This window comes from Prionailurus viverrinus, chromosome E2 (assembly GCF_022837055.1).
Source record: "Prionailurus viverrinus isolate Anna chromosome E2, UM_Priviv_1.0, whole genome shotgun sequence".
In the NCBI taxonomy this organism is placed as follows: domain Eukaryota; kingdom Metazoa; phylum Chordata; class Mammalia; order Carnivora; family Felidae; genus Prionailurus; species Prionailurus viverrinus.
The window spans coordinates 3,229,835-3,257,144 of NC_062575.1; the positions used below are offsets into that span (position 1 = coordinate 3,229,835).

At 56.5% G+C, this 27,310-nt stretch overlaps 1 protein-coding gene across 3 annotated transcripts; it reads right to left on the reverse strand.

The window, feature by feature from the left end:
• Positions 1 to 3,253: 3,253 nt before the first annotated feature.
• SSC5D (scavenger receptor cysteine rich family member with 5 domains) lies at positions 3,254 to 27,289 on the reverse strand. Of its 3 annotated transcripts, none has more exons than XM_047836033.1 (14): positions 26,360 to 27,289; positions 25,789 to 25,812; positions 25,185 to 25,493; positions 24,879 to 24,998; positions 24,503 to 24,616; positions 23,839 to 24,147; positions 21,454 to 21,771; positions 21,038 to 21,217; positions 17,890 to 18,207; positions 15,874 to 16,482; positions 15,486 to 15,800; positions 15,196 to 15,363; positions 7,978 to 8,124; positions 3,254 to 5,075 (listed from the first exon to the last, which is right to left on the reverse strand). In XM_047836033.1, the coding sequence occupies exons 1-14, from the start codon at positions 26,382 to 26,384 to the stop codon at positions 3,406 to 3,408; spliced, it is 4,626 nt and encodes a 1,541-aa protein (XP_047691989.1). In that variant the 5' UTR covers positions 26,385 to 27,289; the 3' UTR covers positions 3,254 to 3,405. The 3 variants fall into 3 exon arrangements, with proteins under 3 accessions (XP_047691989.1, XP_047691988.1, XP_047691990.1); XM_047836032.1 differs by having other exon boundaries at positions 25,789 to 25,815; XM_047836034.1 differs by lacking the exon at positions 15,486 to 15,800 and having other exon boundaries at positions 25,789 to 25,815.
• Between the last annotated feature and the right edge of the window lie 21 nt (positions 27,290 to 27,310).

Below are 27,310 nucleotides of genomic sequence, written 5' to 3' on the forward strand. Positions count from 1 at the left end.
TCCCTCTGCATGGGGATACTGGCTGGTAGATCCTCACGGGGATGGGACCAGGATCCAGCCACCAGAGCCCATTAGGGAAGTGACTTGGCCTGAGCCCAGGCTCGTGCTTCACTGTCCCATCCACCTCACTTACAAAACACAAAACGAAAACTCATGAGGAACGTCAGGATGGTTGCCGCAGAGAATCAAACCCTTGCCGCCGCACCCAACCTGCACCCTGCTCCCATGGAGGGGAGGGGGGGTTGCCTCGGGCCAGAGCAGGGCCAGCAGAGAAGCCTCTAGAAACAAGCTCTTTGGCAGTAGTCTTCTGCAGTTCGGTGCTCACACGGATATGCAAATGGCCTGGGCCATCCTTCTCACACATGAAGGCTGCCAGCCATGAATCACCTGCCTCCCTGTTACAACCCGGATTCTGATCTGGTGGGTCTGAGGCGGTGCTGGTGAGCCCCATGCCGCCAGAGCACGGTTCACACTTGCTGGTGCAAGGGACACAACTCAAGAGTACTGATCCTGCACCCTAGCTGAATTCTTACTAACACCAACCATTTGTGCACTGGATTCTTTGGGGTTTTCTACACGGACAGTCATTATTGCCCACAGGAAAGGACAGATCTGTGTCTCTCTGTCCGCCCTTTGTGTGATTAAGGAAGTCCCCTCTTCTCCGACTCTGCTAAGAGTGTATGTGTGTAAACCGTGAATGGGTGTTGAATTTTATCAAATGTTTTTTCTGCATCAGTTGACCTTGCTAGGCCTCTGCAGCTACTGTTCTGGGCCTGGTGCAAGCTGGCGGGCACAGCAGAGGGCTCAGCCGTCCCGTGGGAGGTGTCCAGGTCAGGGCCAGCAGTAGGTGGAGGCTGGCCATCCACCCTGGCCTTGGGCCCCGGGGCCAGATGTTTGGGCTTAGCTGCCTGGCCAAGCAGGGATAGAGTGACCGGATAATTAAGCACTCGCCTCTTTGGGGCTGGCAGAAGGCAGCAGAGGGTGGAGGGACTTTGGGCCAGAGTCCCCTCCCCAGCCTCAGCCCACTGACGGGGGAGCCCGAAGCCTAAAACCCCGTGGGGCCCTCTGGGGGGGACCCAGAGTTGGGGTGCACCTGCTCCAATCTACAAATGGGAAAGCAGACCTTTTGCCTCCAAGTTGGTGTGCAGTCCTGGGAGCCCCTAACTACCCAGGAGGGAAGGGGAAGGCAGGCAGAGGCCCCCCCTCAGCCCCCTCCTAGTTTGCCAGTCAGCAGTTCTGTAAGTCTGGGGCTTAATGAGACCCAGGGAACAGAATTCTCCGCGTGCTCCTTCGCCTGTTGACGGGGGCAGAGAGTCCATCTATCAGGACCCCCCGACATTATCCCTCCCCACCCCCAACAAGTAACTGGACCCCGCTGGCCTTTGCAGGACTGTGGGGGCGCCAGCTCCATGACCTTCCAACACCTCTGAGCCAGGCTCCCAACCGGGGAGAGGAGGAGGAGGGAACCGTCTCCTGCCTGAGGCCACAGGAGCCGAATCAGAGCTGGACCTCTCAAGACGGTCCCCAGTTTACAAGCCGAGACCAAGAGAGGGGAAGGGGCACACCCAAGGTCACTCAGAGAGGGGCCATCATGGGAGTCCTAACCCGGAACCCGAGGCCAATGTCAAAGCAGGCGAGTGTGCATTGTATTATTCTGGGTTTGAGTTCCTACTCTGCTGTGTGGCCTTAGGCAAAGAGCTTGCCCTCTCTGAGCTTCAGTGTCCTTTTTGAAATGAGGATCGAGTTCCTCCTGCAAAGGGCTGTGGTGAGGATGGAATGTAGTGTGTTAAGAGGGCACACTGGGTCAGGCACACAGAAGTGCATTCAGAAAGGGATCGTGATCATTCTTGTTAACTGAGCACACGATGTGCCGAGCTCTGTCCTAGCCCACAGTACCTCATCTAATCCCCACAACCACCACCACCACCCCAAAGGCAGACACTATGACTATCTCTGTGCACCAGTGAAGAGGTGGAGAAAGTTCCCTTTCAGAGAAAGCAAACAAACCACCAGAGTCCCATTGCCTGGTCACGGTCTGGTCTCGAGTCCAGGATACTCTGACTTATGAGCAAGAACCCTGGGTCAGACAAGCCTGGGTCCCAGTCACGGCTCCATTATGTATGCCCTGAATGACCCGGGGCCTCAGTGCCCTGATCCGTAAAAAAGGGGATACGTACAATAACAGCTATCCCAGAACGAGCACTTATCAAGAGCCAGGCCCTGTGTTATCCACACTTACATATGTGTTAATTTATCATTTAATCGGCACAGCAACCCATAAGGTGTGTCTTTATTATCCCTCCTTCATAGCTGGAAAAACTCACACCTAGAAATTAAGAAACTGGCTCAGTCTCACACGCACAAGGACTCAAACTCAGGCATTCAGGCTCCAAAGCTCACCCTGTCTCTGCTGAGCTGTGGTAACAGTACCCTCCTCAGCAGGTGTTCATGAAGATAAAGTGTCGTTAGGCACATAAAGCCCTGAAAACAGAGCCTGACCTAAAGGAAGTACCCAACAAATATTAGTCATTATTATTATTGTCATGTACTCACTCATTCAAAAGATATTTATGGAGTGCGTACCCTGCATCAGGCTCTAAGAGCCGGGCATACATCTGTGAATAGGACAAAGATTTCTGCCTTCATAGGGCTTCATCAGCTCCCATGGTGGCATCATCTTCATCACCATCATCTCCATCATGATTTTCATCACCATGATCATTACCATCATGCCCATCACCACTATTATTACCATCATATCCACCATGATCTTCATCACCATCACACCCATGACCACCATCATCATCATCTCCACCATGATCTTCATCGCCATCACGCCCATGACCACCATCATCATCTCCACCATGACCTTCATCACCATCATGCCCATGACCACCATCATCATCATCATCTCCATCATGATCTTCATCACCACAATCATCACCATCATTCCCATGACCACCACCATCATCATCCTCTCCACCATGATCTTCATCACCATGATCATCCACATCATGCCCATGACTATGATCACCTTCATCATCATCATCATCACTTCCATTGTCATCATCACCACCATGATCATCTCCCACATTACTTCCATCACCATCATCCTTGTGACCACTATCATTGTCACCATCATGACCATCACCGTCATCATTCTCACTACATATAGTCACTATGACCATCATGATCATCACCCATCATCACCAGCATCCTCATCATAAAATCAGTGCCTTGAATGGTGCCTGTGTCATTCATAAATCAAGGTCACTGTTGTGATTCCATCTCCCTGGGGTTCCCCTAGGTCCCCACAAATGTCATTGATATCTTGTTTTTAATTAGATACTTTGGTTTTCATTTTTTGATTGGGAGCATTTTAAGCCCCTCAAATCCCATATAGGGTCACACATCTCCCCTCAGAGGCCTTTCTTCCTCCTCTGGGGTGGTGGTGGTTGGTGCAGGTGTGCTGGGGGGCCAGGCTCTCTCGGCCAGTCTCTTTACAACCTCACCCAGCTGCCCCAGACCCCGGGTGGCCTCCACCAGCTGAGTCAGCCCCAGTTCCAGAGCTTGGCGCTGCTGCTGGTCCTGCTTCAAGACCTGGGTCAGCCTCTGCAGCTGGCCACTCACATCCCTCACAGCAGCCACTAGCTCTACCAGGGCAGGCGGCTCACAGGCCATGACCTTTACAGGTGGTGCTGGAGTCACACATGGGCCAACGGGATCTGGGTCCTGCCCAGGGGTTGGTCTTAGGGTGAAATGGTCAGGAGGAGGTTGATCCAAGGGGTGGACCATGGAAGACAGATGGAGGTCAGAGGTCCCTGTGGGGTCAGAGTCTGAGTGTGGGGTCTGGGTGGGTGGTGGAGTTGGTTTGGGGCTCTGGCTTCTTGGTGGTTGGAAATCCTCAGTGGACAGTGTGTCCATGCTTGGGCCTGGAGAAGACCTGGGGTGGCTGGACTCTGAGGCTGGAAAAGGCGCTAGGCTGGACATCTGAGAGAGATGAGCGACTCCCGTGGAGGTCAACCAGGGGTGCAGGCTGGGCTTGACTGCTGGCGCTGGAGTGGGAGAGAACTCTGTTCCCAAGGAAGTTAGAATAGATTTGACAGTAACCACAGGGGTTGAGGTAGGGTCAGCAGTCATGGTGGGATGAGTAGAGGTGGTAGAATGAGGGGTCATGGTGGAGTCAGGGGTCGTGGCAGGGTAACTGGTTGTGATAGGGTGGGGGGTTGTAGGGGGTTGAGCAGTGGTAGAATGAGGGGGTGTGGTGGACTGAGGAGTCGTGGTGGGGTATGGGGTTGTGGTAGGGTGAAGGGTTGTGGTGGGGTGAGGGGTTGTGGTAAGGTAAAGGGGTGTGGTGGGTTGGGGGGGTGTGGTGGGTTGAGAGGGTGTGGTGGGTTGAGGGGGTGTAACAGGTTGAGGGGTGGTGGTAGGGTGAGGGGTTGTGGTGGAGTGAGGCGTGGCGGTGGACTGAGGTGTTGTAGTTGGGGGAAAGGTGGTAGTGGGTTGAGAGGTAGTGGAAGTAGAGGGGTGAGAGGTCAAGGCAGAGTGAGGGGTGGTAGTGGGGTAGGGGCTCTTGGAGGGGTCTGGGGATCTGGAATGATCTGGAACTGAGTTGGGGTATGGAGCTGTGTCCACGTTTGGGATTGTGACAGATTCTGTAGTCAACTCTGAGGTAGAAAAAAGGTGGGTCACCACCTCTGGTGCAGAGGGGTCAGAGGTCAGCTCTTTGGGCAAGGTGGGTGGTGGGGTAGGTGAGAGATCAGACCGCGATGCTGCAATCACAGTGGCGTCAGGGGTAGACAAAGTGAGGCCAGGGGTTGTCAAGGTGAGGTCAGAGCTCGTCCAGGAGGCCAGGTCCGGGCTGGGTGGCAAAGTGTCAGGAGGGTCAGAGGTCACCTTCCGCGTTGAAGCTGCCTCAGGAATGAACCATGGCGCAGGGTTGGAGGTCACGGAGGTCACCGGTGAGCCCGGGGGCTCTGACGAAGCGGAGGGATCTGGGGAAGGGGCAGGGGGCACCGTCCGGGACGATGTGGGGCGCAGCAGCCTACGCTGGGGCCACAGTTTTCTCTCGGAACCTGGAGGAGTTGGAAAGACGGATGGCCCGAGGTCAGTCCGCCCCACCTACTCCCGCGGCCCGCCATGCCCCTCCAGGGAAGAGCTGACCAATGAGAAGGCGCAAGGCCTCGTGACGTCTTGGGTCACCGGCAGACTTCACCCACCCCCAGCGCCCCACCTCCCCACCTCCTGCAATGTCTCCAGGCGCCACCTGGCGTCCTCCACTGCGCATGAGGGACGCGACGGAGAGGGCTACCTCAGAAGGCAGGAGGCAGCGAAAATGTGGGGGGCAGCAAGACGGTGGGAGGACTGGAAGCTTGCAGGGAGATGCGAAAGTGTGGGGGATGTGGAGGCTTACCTGGGGATGCAGGAGGGGCCGCAGGGGTATTTGGGGGAGGGATGTGGGAAATGCCAGAAGGGGCAGAAGTGTGAGGGGGGATGCAGAGCGGTTCCAAAGCGCAATCTCAGTAATCAAGATTTTTATGTCAGTTTTAGGTAAAATTATCGCAAAAGATCCAAAGAAGAGACTCAGTTAAATTTTTGCCTTTAGTTAAATTTTTGATATTTAGCTCATTGTGAATGTTTTGCATTAATTTGTTATTTTAAAAATATAAAGGTATTATCTACCTTGATTGCTGAGTGTTTGGGCAGCCCCTTAAATTTAGGGCCTGAGTAGAGTGAGAAGCCTCGCCCTCTTTTCCTGGCCTAGCTTCCAGGTAAGAACGGATTGTATCCCTTTTCGCAGATGCAGGGAATCAGGCCTAGATGGTAGGTAACCTGCCATAGGTGGCACGGATACAGTTCACAAATTGCGGGGAAAAGATGCAAAGCAAGGTCCTCTGCATTTAGAGTTTAGACCATTAAACATCACTTTCTCAGTGATGGAAATGATAATACGTGGCTACTGAGTACTTGAAGTGTAGCTAGTCTGCCCAAGAAAATGGTTTTGATTCATTTACACTTAAAATAGCCAGCTGTATTGGTAGCTACCATATTGAATGACACAGAGCTAGAGGACTCCAGTTTTCCTGTAGGATTTTTTTAGGTGCATCTTGTTCCTGCCTTGTGTTTACAACGTTGGAGAAGCAGTTAAGTAAAGGGCTTGGCCTCCAGCCAGGCTGCCTGGGCTTACACCCCGGCTCCATGGCTTCCTAACTAGGTGACTGTGGACAAGTCACAAAACTGTCTTGAATCTCGGTTTGTGGATGAGCTGTCATGAGGACTCAGGGAGCTCATGTGTGTACAGAGCACTTAGCACAATGCCTAGCACGTAATAGACACTCTCATGACTATTAATACTGTCATAGGCCTTGATGTCTGTACCTCAATTTCTGTTTTCTGTGAAATGGGCATTAACACCTACATCATAGGGCTCATGTAGATGTTATGAGGGCTAAAGGGGTAATATATATATATATATATATATATATATATATATATATATATATATTGCTTAGAATAATAATACCTGACATGCGGCATATTGTTATAAATGTTAGCTGGTTTTAGTTACTATTTCAAGAATCTCAGCTTGCTTAGGTACTGTAGGGGTTCAGATATCTAGAGTGGTATTGATTTTTAATTTTTCAGACCCACGGTGCAGAGAGCTAAGCTAATCATACTCCTGTGTACATTGTCACCAACAGTCCTGCAGGGTCTCCTCTTCCTTTTTCTCCTTTTTCCTCCCCGACCTCCATCCCTCTCACTTTCTCCCATAGCTACCTCCTTTAAGGTATTTGACATAGGTCCTTAAAGATATGTATGTTCTCACACAATATAGAATCCATATAAGTGCGTATGTTAATACATTAAGTGTACACATATTTTTGTGTTTGTGCTTTGAGTTTTTGTAAATCACATTCTGCTGGAGCTCTCACTCTGGTTCTGACTTCCTTCCTCCATATCATGTTGTTCGTACCTACCATGAACTGTGTGTGTTGCTGTGTGTGCAGCTAGTCATTCTTTTAGCTATTGCATGGATCCATTGTGTGCACCCATTGCATTTCTCGTTACCCACTGTGAGACACTTAACTTGCCTCCAACTCCCTGATACCACACCATTCCAAAGGACACCTTCATATATGTTTCCCTTATAAGCCTATTTAAGAATTTCTCTGGAATACATATCTAGGAGCAGGATTGTTGGGTCATAATGTGCAATCATATTTAATTTCACTAAAATTTTTTAAAGTTTTCTGTATTTAAGTAATCTCTACACCCAACGTGGGGCTTGAACCCACGATCCTGAGATTAAGAGTTGTGTGCTCTTCCGACTGAGCCAGGCAGGTGCCCCTAATTTCACTGAATTGTTTTTATCGAATCGCTGTATCCAGTGGGGATGTCTGTCTCCTTACGTCCTCACCCACACTTGATATTAGCTACCTTTCCATTTTTTTTCCAAGCTTGTCATCATTTTAATTTGAATTTCCTGATTTCTTTTGAGTGTGAATATTTCTACATAAACTTGTTGGCCATTTGGGCTTCCCCTTCTGTGAATCACCTGTTCATAACTCTTACCCATTTTCTTAGAGGGTTTCCTGTCATTTTCTTACTGATTTGTCAGAGTGAACTGCATAGTATAGGTTAGGGTTTCTCAAATCCGGGCATTGTTGACATTTGGAGCTGGGATCCTTTGTTGTGGGGGACTGTCCTGTGCAGAGTAGGATATGTAACAACATCCCTGGCCTCTACCCATTAGGTTCTAGTAGACTCCCTTCTTTTAGTTGTGACGATCCCAAACATATTCTGATATTGCCAATCATCCCCAGTTGGGACCACTGATGTAGATAATAACCCCTTGTTTCAGGGTGTATTTCTGTTGGGTCTGTGGGGTAAGAGTGGGGTCACCGCTGGGGAATGTGCAGTCCATCCCTGCCCCACAACACAAACACCCTGGTCCCTCGCCACAGCTACATGCCTCACCTGTGTCTCCACGGATCCTTGGAGCTGGAGAGGGATGGTCTGGGTCCCGGGTGGTGCCAGTGGTAAGAGTGGTGGGTGTCCCCTTGGGCAGAGCCCCTCCTGAAGGTGTATCCCATGTCCGAAAAGACTCATAACCATCCTTGTCACCTTAAGAGATATAGGGAGAACTGAGTCTCACTTCTCTCGATTTTGACCCTCTGTTCATCCCGGAATTCAACTCAGGCCTCATCCTGTGTCACCTGGACCACCACCCCAATCTCCTCCCTGACCCCACAGCCACCCTGGTGACTCAGCTGAGATGCTTTCAACTACCAATAACAGAAACTGGGACTAAACTAGCTTATAAAATAAGAACAGTTATTACTTCGCTTTCCTGAAGTCCCTGCTCTTCCTCATTCTTTATTTTTTTTCCCAGGGGGAAAAAACCCTGTAATATATTTAGTAATGAACTACCAGGAATATTTCCATAATATTTTTCCTAGGTCTCTTAGATAATCTCTACATGACAATTTTATATAACATAGAAATGTATAATATACAGCTGACCCTTGAACACTGTGGGTTTGAAATCCATAAACACAGTACAGTACTGTAAATGCATTTTCTCTTCCTTATGATTTTAGTAACTTTTTTCTCTAGCTTACTAAAAATTCAGTGTAATACATATATACACATATATATTATATACATACATACATACATACATACATACATACATACAAAATGTGTGTTGTTTATGTTATTGGTAAGGCTTCCAGTCAACAGTAGGCTATTAGTAGTTAAGTTTTAAGGGAGTCAAAAGTTACATGGAGATTTTCAACTGCGTGGGAGTCGGTGCCCCTAACCCCCATGTTGTTCAATGGTCAGCTGTGTAATATAAAAATATGCCATTTTATAAATGTAAAATATACCATTTTATATAGGGAGAATAGAAAGATTGAAATAAGTCTTCTAGCTTTTAACAGCTTTGTTGAGATATAATTCATATACCTTAAACTGTACAATTCAGTGGGTTTTAGTGTCTTCAAACTGTGCAACCATAAAGTCCACGTTCCTCATATCCCTTCGTTAACTGTCCCTGCCCACCTCTCCAGCACCTTCCAGACGTTGCTGCTCACACTGGACCCCAAACCTTGAGGCGCTCAGAAGGATGGTGTCTGCCACCCTGGACATGTTTGTCCTGGTTGCCTTGAGCTCTGTGGCTAGCTGTCCCAGGTGCAGAAATCCCTGGCTTTGTCACCTAATACATTGCATGCTAACAGAACAAGGGTCTTCATCCCGATGCCCAGCATTGCAGATATTATAGTCATGTCTCCCTGTTAACTGTTCTTAATTAAATACCTTCCCCATGCCTGATAAATACCTTAAGAGGATAGCTATGAAATCCTACCTGATGGTCATACTCATTAGGAATTTTAAAAAACATTAGCAGCACTATTAATTTAAAAATTAAAAATGGAAAAAAGAGTTTAGAGGGAAAAAAAACCCATTAGCTGTGAAGATTTCTTCTCAGGATGCTGGGTTTTAGGAGGGCTCCATTAAGAACACAAATGGAAGCTCTCTTCCTGTTAAAGTGTCAGTCCCCCAACTGCAAGCACACGCATTGGGTCTCTGTGTTCTTGAAATGTGCTCTAAGATATGACCACCTGCTCATGGTCCATTAGTGTGTGATCGATTTTTTTTTCATTGAAATATATGCATTTTTAATTGAAGAAGCAGCATGGCAGAGTTATAGCCCTCATGAGACCCAACCACATCCCTTCCCTGCATCAGGGGGAGCCGCTGCTCAAAGTCCAGCTTATCATTGCCAAACATGTCTTTACAGCTTGGCTACAGAGGAAGTACTCCCCGACGCCATATTGTTTCTCCACACTTCCTACGATTAGTTTAAGACCATGCACATCCACGTATATCCCGTACATGTCCTTGGGCAGCTACTTCTCAGACGTGTCCCTTCCTAGCTGGGTGAACAAGCCACCAATTTCTCCACGACTCAATTTCCTCACCTGTAAAGTGGGTACCATGGTGGCATCTACTGAATGGCATGTGATAAGCTTATTCTTGGAATTGAATCCATATATCTCTGGTTCCTTCTTTTTAACCTTTGGATTATGTTCTACTGTAGAAATACACATCTGTTGGTTCATCGACGCCCCTGTTCACAGAGGGCTAGGCTGTGGCCAATGTTCTGTGGTTACAAATACAACTGTAGTGAATTTATAACTGTGTCCCTGGGCTCATGAGTGAGAGCTCAACACCTAGTCGTACAATTGCTGTGTGAAAGGCAAATGCATCTCCCTAGTGTCAAACTGCTCTCCTACCCAGGAACAGAGTCTCATGCCCACCTTTATCCCACGTCCTTGGTGCTGTCAGACATATTAATTTTTGGCAATCTCATGGGGAGAGGGTGGGTGAAGAAGCTGCTGTCTCACTACAGATGACCAAACTGAAGCCCGGAGAGGGCAAGGGGCTTTCCCAAAGTCACACAGCTAAGGCGCAGTATTAGGTTTCAGACCCACACAGGTCTACCTGGTCCTAAATGGAGACCTCTTTCCCTCGGGGTGCAAATTTCCCGAGTCTTCACTCCTTCCCTGGTGAGCTTTTATTCAACCTTTAGGATTTTATTCAAAGCCCCCTCCCTTTTCCCCCTCAATGAAGTCATGCCTTGCTTTATGCTTCCTGGGTTCTTCGGAGCTAACTCTGTCATATGCTCCTTCCCTGTCTCTGTGGCTAGAGTGGCTAAGAGTGTAAATGATGGAGTATGAAGCCAAGCTCTGCCCTTTGCTGTACTGGCCTCTCTGCACCTCAGTTTCCTTATCTGTAAAATGGTGTTAAGGATAGCGCTCCTCTCATAAGGTTCCGTGGGGAGGAAGTGAATTAAACCATGTGACACATGTAGATGGTGCCTGGCACATGGAGAGCATTTGATGAATATTAGCTATTACTGTTTTTATTATCATCCAACCTCTACATTTAATCCTGCATTCGATCTTGGGTCCTCTCCCCTCTGCACGGCCTCATGCAGCCATAACATATGGCAACAGCCCAAATCCATGAGTCATCCCACCTTCCGAGCTGGGTGTGGGAGGTCCGCTAGGCACGGCTGTCCGTCTGCATAGCCTCATCCATCCCCACAGCTTCAAATTCCATCTGTCGACTTATAGCTTCAGCCCAGGCACACCTCAGAGCTCCAGGATTGCGTATCTAATGTGTCCACTTGAGTGTGTCCAATGCATCCCCAATGGATCTATATTCCCACTGTGGTCCTCTGCATCCACCCGCAGTGTCCCCAGATCCAGTGGAAGGTGGGTTCCCACCCCCTACCTTCCTCTTCTCACACCCTATCTGACCCATCACTCAAATACCTCAGCTCAAAACTCCCACAATACAGCTTACATACATCCACTTCTCCCTCGGTCTCCACCACCACCCCAGTCAAGACCACTGTCACCTCGCCATAGACCTCCGGGTCTCCCGCCATGCACTCTAGCTTCTCCATCCATTTCTCATCTGGCATCCTCAGTGACTGCTTTGAAAATACACCTGTGGGGGCACCTGGGTGGCGCAGTCGGTTAAGCGTCCGACTTCAGCCAGGTCACGATCTCGCGGTCCGTGAGTTCGAGCCCTGCGTCAGGCTCTGGGCTGATGGCTCAGAGCCTGGAGCCTGTTTCCGATTCTGTGTCTCCCTCTCTCTCTGCCCCTCCCCCGTTCATGCTCTGTCTCTCTCTGTCCCAAAAATAAATAAACGTTGAAAAAAAAAAAAAAGAGAAAGGCAAGGACATCAGCATGGCTGGAGCAGAGTGCGCTGGGCAGGGGGAGAGTGATAGGAGAGGAGGCTAGAATTTGAGTTTTGTTCTGCACGCAGTGGTGGAGAATTTTAAGTTTGGAAGGACATGATCACATGTGTATTTTCTTTTTTTTTTTTTTTAATTTTTTTTTCAACGTGTATTTATTTTTGGGACAGAGAGAGACAGAGCATGAACGGGGGAGGGGCAGAGAGAGAGGGAGACACAGAATCGGAAACAGGCTCCAGGCTCTGAGCCATCAGCCCAGAGCCTGACGCGGGGCTCGAACTCCCGGACCGCGAGATCGTGACCTGGCTGAAGTCGGACGCTTAACCGACTGCGCCACCCAGGCGCCCCCTTGCCCTTCTCTTAAGGTCATCACTTACAGGGCACTTTCTCAGTAAGGAATATCTTGCCCATCCTACTCTAAATTGTAAATCTCAGCCTCCCTTTCCCTTGCTCATCACTGCTACGTTCCCAGGGGTTAATATTCGTGCCTGACACACAGTGGGCATTTAACAGAAAGTTAATGTCCGTGTCTCCAAATTCTGAGAAGCCTCAAGAAATGTTACTTCAGTGAACTAGGAAGTGAAAATCCAAGCTTTGTGAGCTTCAGCTAGACTTTGTCTAGCTTCGGCTGTATGCCGTCTCCAGACTCACACTGTGGTTTCTCATTCATTCATTCAACCAATCATTCGACAAACATTTAAGTTCCTGAGTCTCTACAACACAGATTCTGTGGTAGATAGAATAACGCTCCCCCAGAGATGTCCATGCCCTAATCCCCAGAACCTGTGAATATGTTACCTAATGTGGCAAAAGGGATACTGCACAATGTGATTAAAGGTCCAGACCTTGAGATGAAGACATTGTCCTGCGTCAGTCCAAGGAGACCCAATCCAATTGGGACAACTCCTTAAAATCAGGACAGAGAAAGATGTGAAGGCAGTTCGGAGAGATGCAACATGGCTGGCTCTGAAGATGGAAGAAGGGGCCGAGAGCCAAGGAATGTGGGCGCCTCTAGAGGCTGGAAAAGGTACAGCAATGGATTCTCCCTAGAGCCTCCGGAAGGAACACATCCCTGCGGACACCTCGGTTTTAGGCCCTAGGAGACCCCTGTTGAACTTCTGACCTACAGAACTGCAAAATAAGTTTGTGTTGTTTTAAGCCACTAAATGTGTGGTTCTGTGTCAGGGTAGCAATACAAACGGACAATTAAACACACGACAGAACTAAAAGCCCAGTGGAGATGACAATGGCCCAGACTGGCAGTGCAATTTTCTCAACGTCAGCTTTTTTGCTCCTCTGAGAAATCCTTTTCTCCTGGTGTCTGCTGCTGGGGATAATACCACTTCCTCTGTGAGGCTTTTCCCGATTGCTCTGCTAGAAAGAACGACTCCTTCCCCGGGATTGTTCATTTACGGTAAATAAATCTAACAACCAACGTTCTGTGGTTTTAAAGTATTTCAAAATCATTTTGCTCGTTGGTTTGCGACCGGAGGTCACTTCGAGGTCACCTTGCAGTGAGGACAGGAATCCCCGTCTATGCTTGCTCCCACTCCCCAGGTGCCCTCACTGTGAAGACGGTACACGTGACTACCCCGAGCCTCCCCCTGCACAGTTCGCACTTACCGGTGCTCAAGCAATGCCTTCTCACCCCGCACCCCACCCCCTCCGAGGGAAGGGACTCCCCGCCCAGCGTGTGACCGTCTCCACCGCGAGGGGGCGCCACGGGACAGGCAGGGATCCCGCTCCGGGTTGCAGAGAACAAGAGCTCTAGAACCCTGGCCACAATGCACCGAGGTGCAGCACCTCTAAAACTGGGCTGGACGGGCCCTGGCTCACAACTCGGGTCCCCCACCCTACAGCGCGGCGGCCCCTCGGCCTGCTCCTCCCCTCCCTCTCGCTCGCACCAGAAGCCCAGCCTCGCAGACAGGCGACCGCTCTAGAAGCCCCCGACGCGCCTCACCCGGCTTTTATTACCGCGGGCGGGGGCTGGCCGGCCAATCAGGAGGCGCAGAGCGCCTGTGACGTCACACGGCGTGAGCCCGCCGGAGCCGGGCTCTCTCGCCAAGGGCCGCGGAGTGCGCGTGCGTGCTGCGCGCCACAAAAAGGCGGGAAAGGGGGCGAGGGGAGGGGCGGTCCTGAGGGGACGACTCTCGCAGAAGAGGGGCAGAGGAGCGCGGGGGGACAGGCAGAAGTGGGGCCTTCAGGACATGGGAGGGCACACGGAGAAGCAGAGGGCGAGAGCAGCCCGAGGCGCAGCGGGTGCGGCAGGCTGGACTGGGCGGCAAAGGTGGGGCTGGGGCAGGAGGAGACAGCCGTGAGGAGAAGGCGAAGAAGCCACCGTGCGAGGCAAGGAGCACGAGGGTGACAGGGAGCGCGGGGGGGGTGGGGGGGGTCAGATGGGGAAAGTAGTGACCCGGCCTGAGAAACAGCGGAACCCGAAGAGGAGGCGGAGGCGTAGAGTGTGGAAAACAGGAAGGCTGGGAACGCGCACTGGATGCGAGCACGCGAGAGCCACGGGGAGCAGGAGGCGGACACGCGTAGACGGAGGGGCGGCGTGGATGGGAGAGCGGGAGGGCCGAGAGGATGGAGGGGCGCGTGCACGCGCACGCACGCGGGCCGAGGAGAAACTCGCGAGAGCACCAACACGCACGCGGGGGCGGGCCACAGAGATGCCTGGGAGCGCACTCACCCACAGGGACGCGGGCCACAGAGAAACCCGCGACGGCACGCTACGCGCAGGGACGTGGGCCGCGCCAACGCTCACGAGTGCACGCGCCCACACGTACGCGCACGCGCAGGGACGTGGGCCGCGAAGACGCCCACGAAAGCACGCGCACGCACGTACACGCAAGCGCGAGGGCGCTGGCCCGGGAGGGAGGCGCTGTGAAGCCGGAGAGAGCCGGGCTGAGGCCCACGCCCCCAGGTGTGGCCACAGAGGTGGAAAGGACAGTTCCTGCTGCAGTGAGAGGGGCCGCGGGCCGACCTGTGGGGCTGAAGACCGCCCCACTGGCCAAAGGGAGGGGCACCCTCCATTCGGGGCTCCTCACCCCGCCACTGAACCACTCCCTGACCCAGACCAGAGCATGAGGGGAGGACCAAGTGGAGGGCGCTGGGAAGATGACAGCGCGGTGACCTGGGCCAGCTGGGGCTGTCGGGGTAGAAGGGCCCAGGCTCAGGTGTCACTGCTGGTTGGCTGGTTTGCGGGAGGACCGTGGGCTCAGACCCTGCGAAGTCTGGTCTGATTCTCGGAGACACACGGTGCCTGGGGTGGGAATGGGGTGGGGGGGGGGGTCTCCTCTTCAAGCCTCTCCACGAAGAGTTCCAGAGGGAACGTTTTAGGGGCCCTAGGGCCACGGAAAAGTTGCCTGGGGAGGCGCGCACAGGTCGATCATGGCCCCCTCCGCACCCTGGCCGTGCCCCTCACCTGTGTGTGGAAGACGCCTTGTTGCTGGGGAGGGTCCCCCTGGGCTTTTGGTGGTGCCCCAGGAGAGCATGTGTCCAGGCACCCCTGCGGCGGTGGTCCCCTTGGCCAGGTCCTCTCCCGAGGTGGGATCCCAGGTCCAGGGGGGATAATCATCCTCATCGGCGTAGCCTTGGGAGAAAGTGGGGCATGGATTGAGCCCTGCCCTGTCTCCAAGGTCCTTGCTGCAGCTCCAAACTACCCTTCCAGAATCTCCTGCAGTGACTCTGGGTCCCCCACCCCATCCCCAGTACCAGTGCAGGTGAGCCCCACGTCTTCCTCGTGGTCACAGTTGTGCTGGCCCCATGCCCCAGCAGGGCAGTCACTCAGCGAGGCCTCGATTCCCTTGCAGCCCACGTCATCCAGCCAGATGGGGCCCGTCCCGGGGCCGTAGTGGGTTTTGCCCACTCGGGCCCGGACCCTTCCACAGCCCAGCTCCCAGCAGGCCACGGTACTGTCCCGCAGGTCCCAGCTGTCATCGCACACTGTCCCCCAGCGCCCAGCATGCCACACTTCCAGCCGGCCAGCACACCGGTTGGGCCCATCAGCCAGACGCACGCGGAACGGGCCTGCCGGTAGAAGGCCCCAAGTCAGGAGGGGTCAAGAGGGGCCAGCCTCACCTCTTGTGTTCCCTCCACTCACCTGATCCCCGAGTGGTGCTCCCAGTGGGGGAGGGGGCTGGGTCTCTGGGTGACTCTGGAGAACCCTGTGCTGGGATCTCAGCTGATGACTCCTTGGGGGTCAGAGGGATTCGCGTTGCGGTGGCCTCAGAGGTCACCTCTCGGGGGCCTTGAGTGGTTGACGTTGCCATGGCCTTAGAGGTCCGTTCTCGGGGGGCCCGGGGAGTCCGTGTTGCAGTGGTATGTGAGGTCATCCCGTGGGGGACCCCAGTGGTCAGCTTTGCAGTAGACTCTGAAACTGGTCTGTGGGAGGCCTCAGTGGTCAGGGTTGTGGTGGTCCGTGAGGTCAGTTCAAGGGGCCTCTGGGTGCCCAGGACCCTGGAATGTTTAGTGGTTGGCATCACGGGGGGCTGAGTGGTCGGTCGCTTTGCATTTTTGGTCACCCACTTCTTAGTACTCTTGGGCATTTTCCCTGGGGCCTTGGTGGTGGTTTTCTCAGGAACGCTGGGGGTCAGCCTCGCAGAGGGCTTGGTGGCCAGCTCCCCGGGGAGCCAGGCGTCCGGATCTCTACCCAGGCCAGGGATCCAGCTCCAACTGAAGGGGTCTGAGATAGAGTCCAGGCCAGGGGTCTCTGGAAGGTGCGAGGAGAGGACAGGGAAGATGGCGGACACCATAATGACAAGATTATCTGTCTACACCTCCCCTCTCTGCAATCACCAAGTTCCCATTAATCCCTTCATTATTCATTCACTCATTCACGTGACAAACATTTGTTGAGCATCTTCTGCGATCCAGGCACTGTGCCAGACCCTGGGGATACTGTGGCCAGCCAAATCTGACCCCACCCCCTGCCTCCTTGTCTCGTACAGTGATGTGACTGGCCCTCTGTGCCCTTCTCACATCCGACCTGTCGTCCTCCTCTCTCTGGCCACGCATGGCCTCACTTCCTGTGACTTCTCACTGTCCACCTCTCACCAGTCACCAGGGTGGAACCAGATCTGGTTTTCACTCCCCAGCTGAAAACCCTGCCGTGGCTCCCACGGCCTCCAGAGGAAAGGGAAAGGGCGTAGGTGCAGGGGCTCCATCGCTACGACTGCCACTGTTCTCTCATCTCTCGGATTAGCACTGTGTGCAGGAAGATGTTCACTGTGCCCAGAGGAAGGTTGGGCCCTTTGCCCCCCGGCTCCTGGGGCGACCAGAGAATCGGTACCCACGTTGTGCCGTGGACAGGTGATAGGTGGGCAGGCACAGCTTGTAACCGAGCTCCTATACAAACCCTGCGCACCGAGTCTGGGGAGCATCCCTGCCCGGCAGTACTCCATATGTGCTGTCACATGTTGCATGACTCCCCTGGGAGAGGGTGGCTGGAAGCTCCATGAAGGTCTCTCCTGAACCTGCCCCCTGTGCTGCCTCCCTCGGCTGGCTTTTAAGACAGCTTTTCTGACTTTTGTGAGTCCTTCTAGGAAATTATGGAACCTGAGGTTGGTCTTGGGGACCTCCCAAATGGTAACGTGTCACACAGGTTTGCAGTGATCTGTTGGTACATCTTTGCGTCAGTGAGCTGCGAGCTTCCCAAAGGCCGGGACTGTGTTCTTTGCATCCGGAGGCCCCAGCACCTGGCTCAGTGCCTGGCACTCGATAAATGTTGGAAGCGAACGGCGAACACGAAGCCTGATTTTACTGCAGCTGGCCCTCACTCTGGCTTCTGTGCATCTCCCAGTGGCCCTGTCTTCACTTCCTTTCATCTTGGGGAGCGTTTTTGGGAATGGGAGGAGGAGAAAGAATCCCAACTCTGCCACTTCGTTGCCGTGTGACCTTGTGCAAGTTACTTAACCTCTCTGTGCCTCAGCCTCATCGTGTAAATCAAGCATAGCATCCACTAACTTGGACCTATTGTGAGGTCACATGTGTGAAAACACCCAGCCCAGGGCCCGGGCTTAGGAGACGGGCATTCAGTAGATGCTAGTGCAGATGGTAGTTCCCATTCCCTCCTCCGGGAAGCCCTCCAGGAACTAGTGGGTGGCTAGGGCCTCCTTACCAGTGCAGGTGACTCCAACATCTTCATTGTGAGCACAGTTGTGCTTCCCCCAGGGCGCAGCGGGGCAGTCAGAGAGCGAAGCCTCGGTCCCCAAGCACCCCACGTCGTCCAGCCAGATGGGGCCGGCCCCCCAGCCAAAGCGGCCAGCGGCAGGGTCCGGCTGCCGAGCTCCGCCACAGCCCAGCTCGCGGCAGACCACCGCAGCGTCCCGTAGGTCCCAGCTGTCGTCACACACCGTCCCCCAGCGCCCTGCGTGCCACACCTCCAGCCGGCCCGAACACCTGCTGGGCCCTGCCACCAGGCGCAGTTGGGGGGAGCCTAGGATGCAAGAGACCCAAAGGATGGGAGTCAGGAAGCCGTCCAGCTCTCTCTGTCCCTCCACCTGCCTTCCATCCAGCCTCATATTAGTCTTCCGCTGTGCCACCGTCCGCCTTAAGCACAGGGATGGGGTCGGGCACAGTCTCGGTTCCTCAAAAAGTTAAACATAGAATTACTATCCCACTCCCCAGGATATGCCCCAGATAAAGGAAAATGGCTATTCACACAAACGTTCACAGCGGCACTGTTCTTGAAAACAGCCCAAACGTCCGTCACTAGATGAAGGGACAGCAAAATGAGGTATGTATACACACAGAATGGAATATGATTCCACCTTGAAAAGGAAGGGAACTCGGGGGCACCTGGGGGGCTCAGTCGGTTAAGCTTCCAACTTCGGCTCAGGTCATGATCTCACTGCTCATGAGCTCGTTGAGCCCCATGTCAGGCTCTGTGCTGACAGTTCCGAGCCTGGAGGCTGCTTCGGATTCTGTCTTCATTTCTCTGTCCCTCCCTCATTCGCGCGCTCTCTCTCTCAAACATAAAATAAGACAAAACTTTTTTAAAAGGAAGGGAATTCAGACACGTGTCACAACACGGATGAAGCTGGAGGGCATTCGCACAAATACTATGAGGTCCCCAGAGGAGTCCAATTCATAGAGACAGAAAGTAGAAGCCAGGGGCTGGGGGACTAAGGAGTCCGTGTTTAATGGGTTGGGGTGTCTGTCTGGATGACGAAAAGGTTCTATAGCTGGATGCTGGTGGCTGCACGACCTTACGAATGTATTTGATGCCGCTGAACTGTACACTTACCAGCGACTGAAATGGTCAATTTTATATTATGTATATATTGTACCATAATAAAAAAAGAATATGGGCCCTGGAACAAATTGCTTTCATTGGAGTCCTGACTTCCCCATATATTTTTTTTAATCTTTATAATGTTTATTTGAGACAGAGAGAGACAGAGCATGAACGGGGGAGGGTCAGAGAGAAGGAGACACAGAATCTGAAACAGGCTCCAGGCTCTGAGCTGTCAGCACAGAGCCCGACGTGGGGCTCGAACTCACCGACGGCGAGATCATGACCTGAGCCGAAGTCGGACGCTCAACCGACTGAGCCACCCAGGCGCCCCTCCCATATTTTTTTAATCACAGGGTTTCATGAGTGACACAGAGACCAAACAGCACCCAGGGCCCGCGTGGCTGGGAGCGTCACCTGGCCTAGACACGTAGAGTACTTGGAACAGCCTCGCACACACAAGCCAGCGAGTGCTGAGTGAATGCTCGTAGTTGTTGTCATTCAGCAAAAGGGGAAAGAGGCCTCCCGTAGGAGAACCAATTTTCCCCTCTCTGCGGCCTTTCCCACCCTCGAGGAGACAGCTGCGCCAACCCTGCCTTCTTATTTTCTGTATTTCTCCTGCTGTGACGTCGGGCCTTGCTGACCGGGACAGACTGTCCCTCGGAGGGTTGGCTGATTCCTAGAGATGCCGCCGGAGCGTGCCTTGTCTGTGCAGGCCAGCCCATCTGGGGCCCACCCCCCCCACCCCCCGCCTCCACGCAGCTCTCACGCTCTGGGCCACCGGCCACCTGCCCTTAGCCCCCCAGGGCCGGGTGCCCCACAACCAGGGGCAGCCCCTCCGCCCCACGGCTCCCTGAAGTGATTCCAGCGAGCCGGTCCTGACCCTGCCCACCTGGCCTTGCCCGATCCTTCCCACAGAAACCACAGTCACGGCTCCTGCTGGCCTTTGCCCCTCGCTCCCTCTGTCTGCTGACCGCCCCTGGGGCTTCCCTGGGTGACCCCTGCCCGGGGGTGGGAAAGAAACCCACTATCTTTCCAATGACGGTCCCGTCTTGATCGGCTGGCTGCACCGCCCCCGAACACTACTAACACCAGTGTTTAAAAAATGACAACTACTGGGGCACCTGGGTGGCTCATTTGGTTAAGTGTCTGGCTCTTGATTTTGGCTCAGGCCGTGATCTCATGCTTAGTGGGATTGAGCCCTGCGTGGGGCTCTGTGCTGACAGCTCGGAGCCTGGAGCCTGCTTGGGATTCTTTCTCTCCTCTCTCTGCCCCTCCCCCACTAGCTTTCTCTCTCAAAAGAAGTAAACATTTAAAAAATCAAACCGAGGGGCGCCTGGGTGGCTCAGTCGGTTAGGCGTCCGACTTCGGCTCAGGTCACGATCTTGCGGTCCGTGAGTTCGAGCCCCGCGTCGGGCTCTGTGCTGACTGCTCAGAGCCTGGAGCCTGTTTCACATTCTGTGTCTCCCTCTCTCTCTGACCCTCCCCCGTTCATGCTCTGTCTCTCTCTCTCTCAAAAATAAATAAACCTTAAAAAAAATTAAAAAATAAAATAAAATAAAAAATCAAAACGAGGGGCGCCTGGGTGACTCAGTCAGTTAAGCCTCCGACTCTCAGCTCAGGTCACGATCCCACGGTTTGGGGGTTCGAGCCCTGCATCAGCCTCTGCGTCAACAGCTGGGAGCCTGCTTGGGACACTTGTGCTCTCTTTCTCACTCTCTCTCTGCCTCTCCCCTGCTCATGCTCACTCTCTCTCAAACTAAATACACATTTTTAAAAAATGAAAATGACAACTATCGTTGAGTGGGTCCCTTCAGCGTTTGTGAGGACACAACCTCCAAACACTCAGGATGGTGACAGCAGAGTATTCAAGCAAGCAGAGACCCTTCTGGGTGTGGGGCTCTGTTTTCTCCTCCACCCCTGATGAGAGGGTCTCTGAGCAGGGAGAAAGGGTGCGGGGGGGGGGGGGGGCACCAAGGGGGAGGAGGCAGAAGGGAAGACCCCGCTTCCTTGGGGAGCATTCCAGACTCACCGGCTTCGGGTCCAGGCTCCCGCAGGGCAGTGGGGGAGGCAGGCGGAGGGGAGGCGCCTGCGGTCCGCGAGGCCTGGCTCGCCGTGGGGGGAGGGGGCCCGGACGCCACGTCGCGGGATGCAGAGTGGTTGCCGTCCGCCGCCGCCGGGGCCGTGGGAGGGACATATCCAAGAGGCATCCCTGGGGCGGAGGGACAGTGATCACCACGTGCCGCCCTCCAGCCCAGGACCGCCATTGCAGGACGAGGTTGCACAGATGGGGACAAGATGGGGCGAGGCGGCAGTCAGGACGGAAGGAGAGAGGGGCCCGTGGGGTGTTCGCTATGAGACCACGCGAGCCCCCCCCCGCAGCTTTCCGCACTTCTACTGGTGGCTCTACCATACCCCCGGCCAGACGGTCCCTGCTGTCCTCCTCACCGTCACACACGGCCCCGGCGTCCTCCCGGTGGTGACAGTCGTGCTGGCCCCAGGGCCGTGCTGGGCACAATCGCAAGGCTGTCTCGTTACCCCGACACCGAAGGTCATCCAGGAGGATGGGGCCAGCCCCCTCCCCAAAGAAGGCGCCTCCGGGGGCGGCCAGTGCGCCACCACAGCCCAGCTCGCGGCAGGCCACGGAGGCGTCCCGCAGGTCCCAGGCGTCGTCACACACGGTCCCCCAGCGCCCACCGTGCCACACCTCCAGGCGGCCGGCACAGCCGTGGGGGCCATCGGCCAGACGCAGCCGGGGGGCTGGGCCTGGATGTGGGGAGACGGGGAGAACAGAGAGACGGGACACTGTGACGGGTGAGCAGGTGTAAGCCCCACGTGCAGGAAACCAGGACAGACACGCGGCGGGTGCCGAGCCATCCGTCGTCCGGGCCGCGGTGACGCTGCGTAGCAGGCACTCCAACTTCAGTTTGCCGGTGAGGAAAAGGCTCCAGGATGGGAAATCTCTCGCCAAGAGTCCGGCTGTGACCTACCCGCAGTGCCCCTGCCTCCCCGGGGGCAGGCCCTGGTGACATTGGCCCTGATCCCCTCCATCCACCGCCCTGGCCTGGCCCCCCGCTCCCCGGCCGCCTGCCTCAGTCCTGTAAAGCAGGGCTTCTCAAGCTCGGCACCGAGGACATCGGGGGACAGGTCATTCCTTGCCGTGGGCCGTCCTGCCACTGTAGGATGTCCAGCGGCCTCCCGGGGCTCCAGTCCCCAGATGAGAGTAGCATCTACAGAGTGACTGCCGGACTTCGCCCAATGTCCTCTGAGGAGTGGGGGATGGGAAAACCACCCCCCAGCCACCGCTGAGAACCACCTGCTACATAGGAACCTCTTCTGGTTTCAGGGTACATTTCTGTTAGGTCTTTCGGGGGTGAGGCCTGGGTCCATTGGGGAGCATGGATTCCATCTTTCCACCCCCCCGCCAAGACGGGCTGGGGGGCAAATCACCCCCAGTCAGTGTTCTAGAGACACGAACCAACCAGAGGGGTCAGACACGCCTGTACTTGCATCTGCTCCTAGGAAACGAGGGGCTCCCCTGTGGGGCCCCCCAGGAATGAAAGGTGTGGTGGGGCACCAAGCTTCCCCAGGCGCCTCATGGGGTTCACTTCTCCCCAGCAACTTAGCCCTCCCTGGAGTCTTTCTTCAACGTTTTTTACTTATTTTTGGGACAGAGAGAGACAGAGCATGAACGGGGGAGGGGCAGAGAGAGAGGGAGACACAGAATGGGAAACAGGCTCCAGGCTCCGAGCCATCAGCCCAGAGCCTGATGCGGGGCTCGAACTCCCGGACCGCGAGATCGTGACCTGGCTGAAGTCGGACGCTTAACCGACTGCGCCACCCAGGTGCCCCATGGAGTCTTAACTTATCTCCCTTCCTCCCCCTCCCTGCCCTCTCCCTCCCTCCTCCCTTCCCACCCCCGTCTCCCTCCTCCTTTCCCTGCCCTCCCTCCTCCCTGCCCTCCCCCTGGGACATGGAGGGGGAGGGAATGGAGAGGAGTAGGAGGGAAGAGAGAGAGGGAGGAGGGAGGGGAGGGAAGGGAGAGGGGGAGGAAGGAGAGGAAGGAGGGAGGGGGAGGGTAGAGAGTGGGGAGGAGGGAGAAGGGAGGGGAAGGAGGGAAGAGAGAGGGGAAGGAGGGAGGAAAGGGAGGGGGAGGAGGGAAGAGGGGAGGGAGTGAGGAAGAGGTAGGAGGAGGAGGGCAGGGAGGGGAGGGAAGGGCAGGGAGGAGGGAGGGGGAGGGCAGGGAGGAGGGAGGGGGAGGGAAGGGAGGAGGGAGAGGGAGGGAAGGGAGGAGGGAGGGGGAGGGAAGGGAGGAGGGAGGGGGAGGGAAGGGAGGAGGGAGGGGGAGGGAAGGGAGGAGGGAGGGGGAGGGAAGGGGGAGGGGAAGGAAGGGAGGAGGGAGGGGAAGGAAGGGAGGAAGGAGTGAAGGGCAGGGAGGAAGGGGTGAAGGGCAGGGAGGAGGGGGGGAAGGGCAAGGAGGAGGGAGGGCAGGGCAGGGAGGAGGAGGAGGAGGGCAGGGAGGAGGGAGGGGGAGGGCAGGGGGAGGGGAAGGAAGGGAGGAGGGAGGGGAGGGCAGGGAGGAGGGAGGGGAGGACAGGGAGGAGGGAGGGAACGGAAGGAAGGAGGGAGGGCAGGGCAGGGAGGGTGGAGGGGAGGGCAGGGAGGAGGGAGGGGGAAGGAAGGGAGGAGGGAGAGGAGGGAAGGGGCAGGGGGAAGGAGAGAGTCGAGGAGAGCTCTATCAAGCAGGTGCGGGCACCGCAGCCTGTGAGTAGGGGCAGATGAGGGGGGGCAAGCAGCAGCTTCGGGTAAGCGTCCGGAAGGCGGGGGACATACCCGTGCAGACCAACCCCGCATCCTCGCTGTGGTCACAGTTGCTCCGACCCCAGGGGCTTCGGGGACAGTCCCGCAGAGCCTGCTCTCCGCCTCCACACCCCACGTCATCCATCCACACGGGCCCTGAGCCCGGGCCGAATCTGGCGCCTCCGGGGGCGGCCAGCGCGCCCCCGCAGCCCAGCTCGCGGCAGGCCACGGTGGCGTCCCGCAGGTCCCAGCCGTCGTCGCACACGGTCCCCCAGCGCCCGCCGTGCCACACCTCCAGCCGACCGGAGCACCCGTGGGGGCCCGAGACAAGGCGCAGCCGCTCTGGGGGGGGGGCGCGGGGAAGGAGGGAGTGCTGAGTCTTGTTGGGGGGGGCAGCTTGGGAAAAGCAGATTCAAACAGCCCTTGTTTTCCATCCGGGGCAACCGAGGCCCAGAGGGGGCGGTGGCCTGAGATGCACCTGCCAGCCAGGCCGTGAAGAGGGGTGCCAGGATCTGAGCGGGGTGGGGTGCCTGGGTCTCCTGATCAGGTGGGCGGGGGGGGGGGGCGGGGGAAGACAGGGTGCTGGGCCTCGCTGGATCCCGAGGGGCGTAGTGGCGCTGGGGGCCTGCCAGTTACAGGTGAAGAGGAGGGCACCCAGGGGTCGCTGGGCTGGTCCAGATGTGTGGAGGGGCCTTACCGTGTCGGGGGGCTCCGGCCGTCAGCTGAGGGGCCCTGGTGGATTTGGCCTGCTTGGGTGGCCGGGGACCCTTCTTCCTGGAGCTGTTCTGTGGGGTCCCGGCCGGGCGGGGTGCTGGGAGAGACAGCGGTGAGACCTCAGCTGGGAGCCGCTCACCTTCCCGCCCGGGGCGGGGGGGGGGGGGGGGGGGGGGGGGGACCAGGCCACGCTGCCCGACAGCCCCAGGAGGTGCAGGAGGATGTGTGCAGGGGGCTGTGACGGGGGCCCTGCGGGGGACGCGGCCGCTGCCTCCATCTGTCCCCTGGGGGGCGCTAGTGGAAGACCCCTCTCCCTCACAGTGGGAAGCGGGGAGAGAGCGTGGCCAGGGTGGGCTCACCGTGTGTCCCTGGAGGCTCCTCCGAGCCAGGGCTCAGCTCCCCAGACAGCCCCGGCCAGGGGTCCCCCTCCAGGATCGAAGGTGGATCGTCCCCGTCCCTGGAGTTGGCCACACGCTGACCTGAGGACAGCACAGAAGCTGTGGCCGGGGCGCCCCCCCACCCTCGCCCCAGACAGGCAGACCCGGGTGGGGGAACAGGCGGCAGTGAGCTGGGAGTCCTGGAGGGGGCGTCTGGGGCTGGGGGTGCCTGGACTTCTGGGTCGCGTCTGTGGGAGCGCCCCCGAAGGAGGATCAAGGGCCCCTCACCTGCGCAGACTACGCCCGCGTCCTCCTCATGGGAGCAAATGTGGGCCTTCCAGCCGCGATGGGGGCAGAGCCCCAGCTGGCCCTCACTGCCCCGGCAGGCCAGCTCGCTCAGCCACACGGGCCCCGCGCCCTCCCCAAAGAAGGCGCCTCCGGGGGCGGCCAGCGCGCCCCCGCAGCCCAGCTCGCGGCAGGCCACGGCGGCGTCCCGCAGGTCCCAGCCATCGTCGCACACGGTCCCCCAGCGCCCGCCGTGCCACACCTCCAGGCGGCCGGCACAGCCGTGGGGGCCGTCGGCCAGACGCAGCCTCTCTGGGGGGACAGAGGAAAGGCTGTGACAGTTGGGGGGGCGGGGCCCAGGAAAGGCTGGGTGGGGGGCTGTCTGTCCTGCAGGGTGTGGTGTGAGGCTGGCAGCCCAGCTCCTGGGTTCCCAGGAGAACAGTGGCCCCCACAGGAAGTGGGAGGCTGGTCAGCGGTGGTTCTGGGGGAAGAAGTGCCCGAGGTCATGAGCCCACGCAGGGCAGCCAGGTTTGCAGTGGAGGGTGAGGCTGGGCAGGGGTGGGTTGCAACTGTGCAAGGTCAGGCAGCCGTGCTCAGGGCCACTTACCAACAGCCTGGATCCCCATCAGAGCTGCTGGAAGGGGGGTGGAGGGGTAGGGTAGAGTGAGGGCAGGCCCGAAGGGGTGCTTTCTCCAGTGCAGACCCCTCTCTTAAATACCCCAACGCACGTGCACACACACACACACACACACACACACACACACACACACACAGAATGTGCACACCTCTGAACCAAAAACCCCACTACTGTGAGGCAGGACTCTGGGTAGAGGGCTGGGCAAGACTCAGGTCCCTGAGACAGGCGGGGTCCCACATGCCTCAGGTCAGGGCTGGGAGCCAGGCTTTGTGCTCCCCCCAGGGGCCTGGCTAAGGTCAAATGGTGGGTGACCCCCACCCCCCAGGGTCAGGGCCGGTGGGGGAGGAGGGTAGGTCCCTGGGGTCCTAAGAGGGTAGGGCTGGCTGTGCAGAAGGCTGGGTCCCTCGGGGGATCAGGCAAGGAGGACCAGATGTCCCTTATCCCAAGCACCAGAGACAGGGTCCCGGAAGTCTGAGTCGTTCAAGTGGATGATCTCAGGGGTCAGAGGTCCCTGAGTCCCCAAGGAGAAGGGGTCACTCACCGATAAGGCAGGCCAAGACCCTCATGTTTGCAGACTCCAAGGCAGGGACAGGGTGAAAGGGGATGCAAGCTGGAGAGGGGAGGAGGCTGCGGCCACCGGAGGGAGGGAAGGAGGGAGGGAGGGCGGGAGCGAGGGGAGCGCCTGCCAGAGGCGCCCTGGACCGGGGAGGAGCAGGCAGGGGCTGGACGCTTTGCCAGAAGGAAGAGAGGCTGCCTGCGGAGGCTGCAGCGGCAGCAGGGGACAGGAGTGGGGGGAGGGAGGGGGCTGGCCGGCAGCTGAGGCCTGGCGAGGAGGAGGGTGGCGGTGGCGGTGGGGAGCGAGGGTGTCCTACTGCAAACTCCCACTGGGAGCCAGAGACTCCAGGCCAGGCACCCCGCTGTGCTTAGAGATGCTCAGGAAAGGGACGTGACGGGGGGGGGAGGGGGCACGCACCAGCACCCACCCATCTGCTCCTCTCTTGTCCAGCAGGGAACACGGGGAGACCAGGAGGGAGCGGACTGGGCGTGGATTCAAACTAGCAGCTGGGCTTGGGGACCCGGTACATCTGGGGCTCATGGTTCAGCAGCAAGAAGGCTTGCAGCCAGACACCAGGAAGGACTTCCTGATTGGAAAAGGAGACAGAAACCCCTGTCTGTCCCCCCTGATGGGGTTCAAAGCAAACTCTTTGATCCCCTGTCTGTGGGAGCTGTGGTTGAACTCCAGGGAGCTGGGGGTGGGGGTGGGGGCGGGCCGAAGGACTAGGGGTCCAGTCTTGGCTGAGGGAGGGGGCCACCACACACACACACACACACACACACACACACACACACATACACACACTTGCTCCCCCCGCCCCCCACTCTCTCTGCACCAGGCAGCTGTGAGGCGGAAAAAATTCGGTAATGGGGAGCGTGAGTCAGAGGCTGGCAGGGAGTGGGGCTGCCGTGAGCTCATCGCCGCCCCTTCTCCCCG

Bases quoted from the DNA above. Each gene is read 5' to 3' on its own strand.
- SSC5D (XM_047836032.1), bottom strand. From the start codon at position 26,384: ATGAGGGTCTTGGCCTGCCTTATCG. The intron at 25,816-26,359 runs GTGAGTGACCCC...CCCCCCTTCCAG, and splicing joins GGTCTTGGCCTGCCTTATCG to CAGCTCTGATGGGGATCCAG. The intron at 25,494-25,788 runs GTAAGTGGCCCT...CTGTCCCCCCAG, and splicing joins GATGGGGATCCAGGCTGTTG to AGAGGCTGCGTCTGGCCGAC.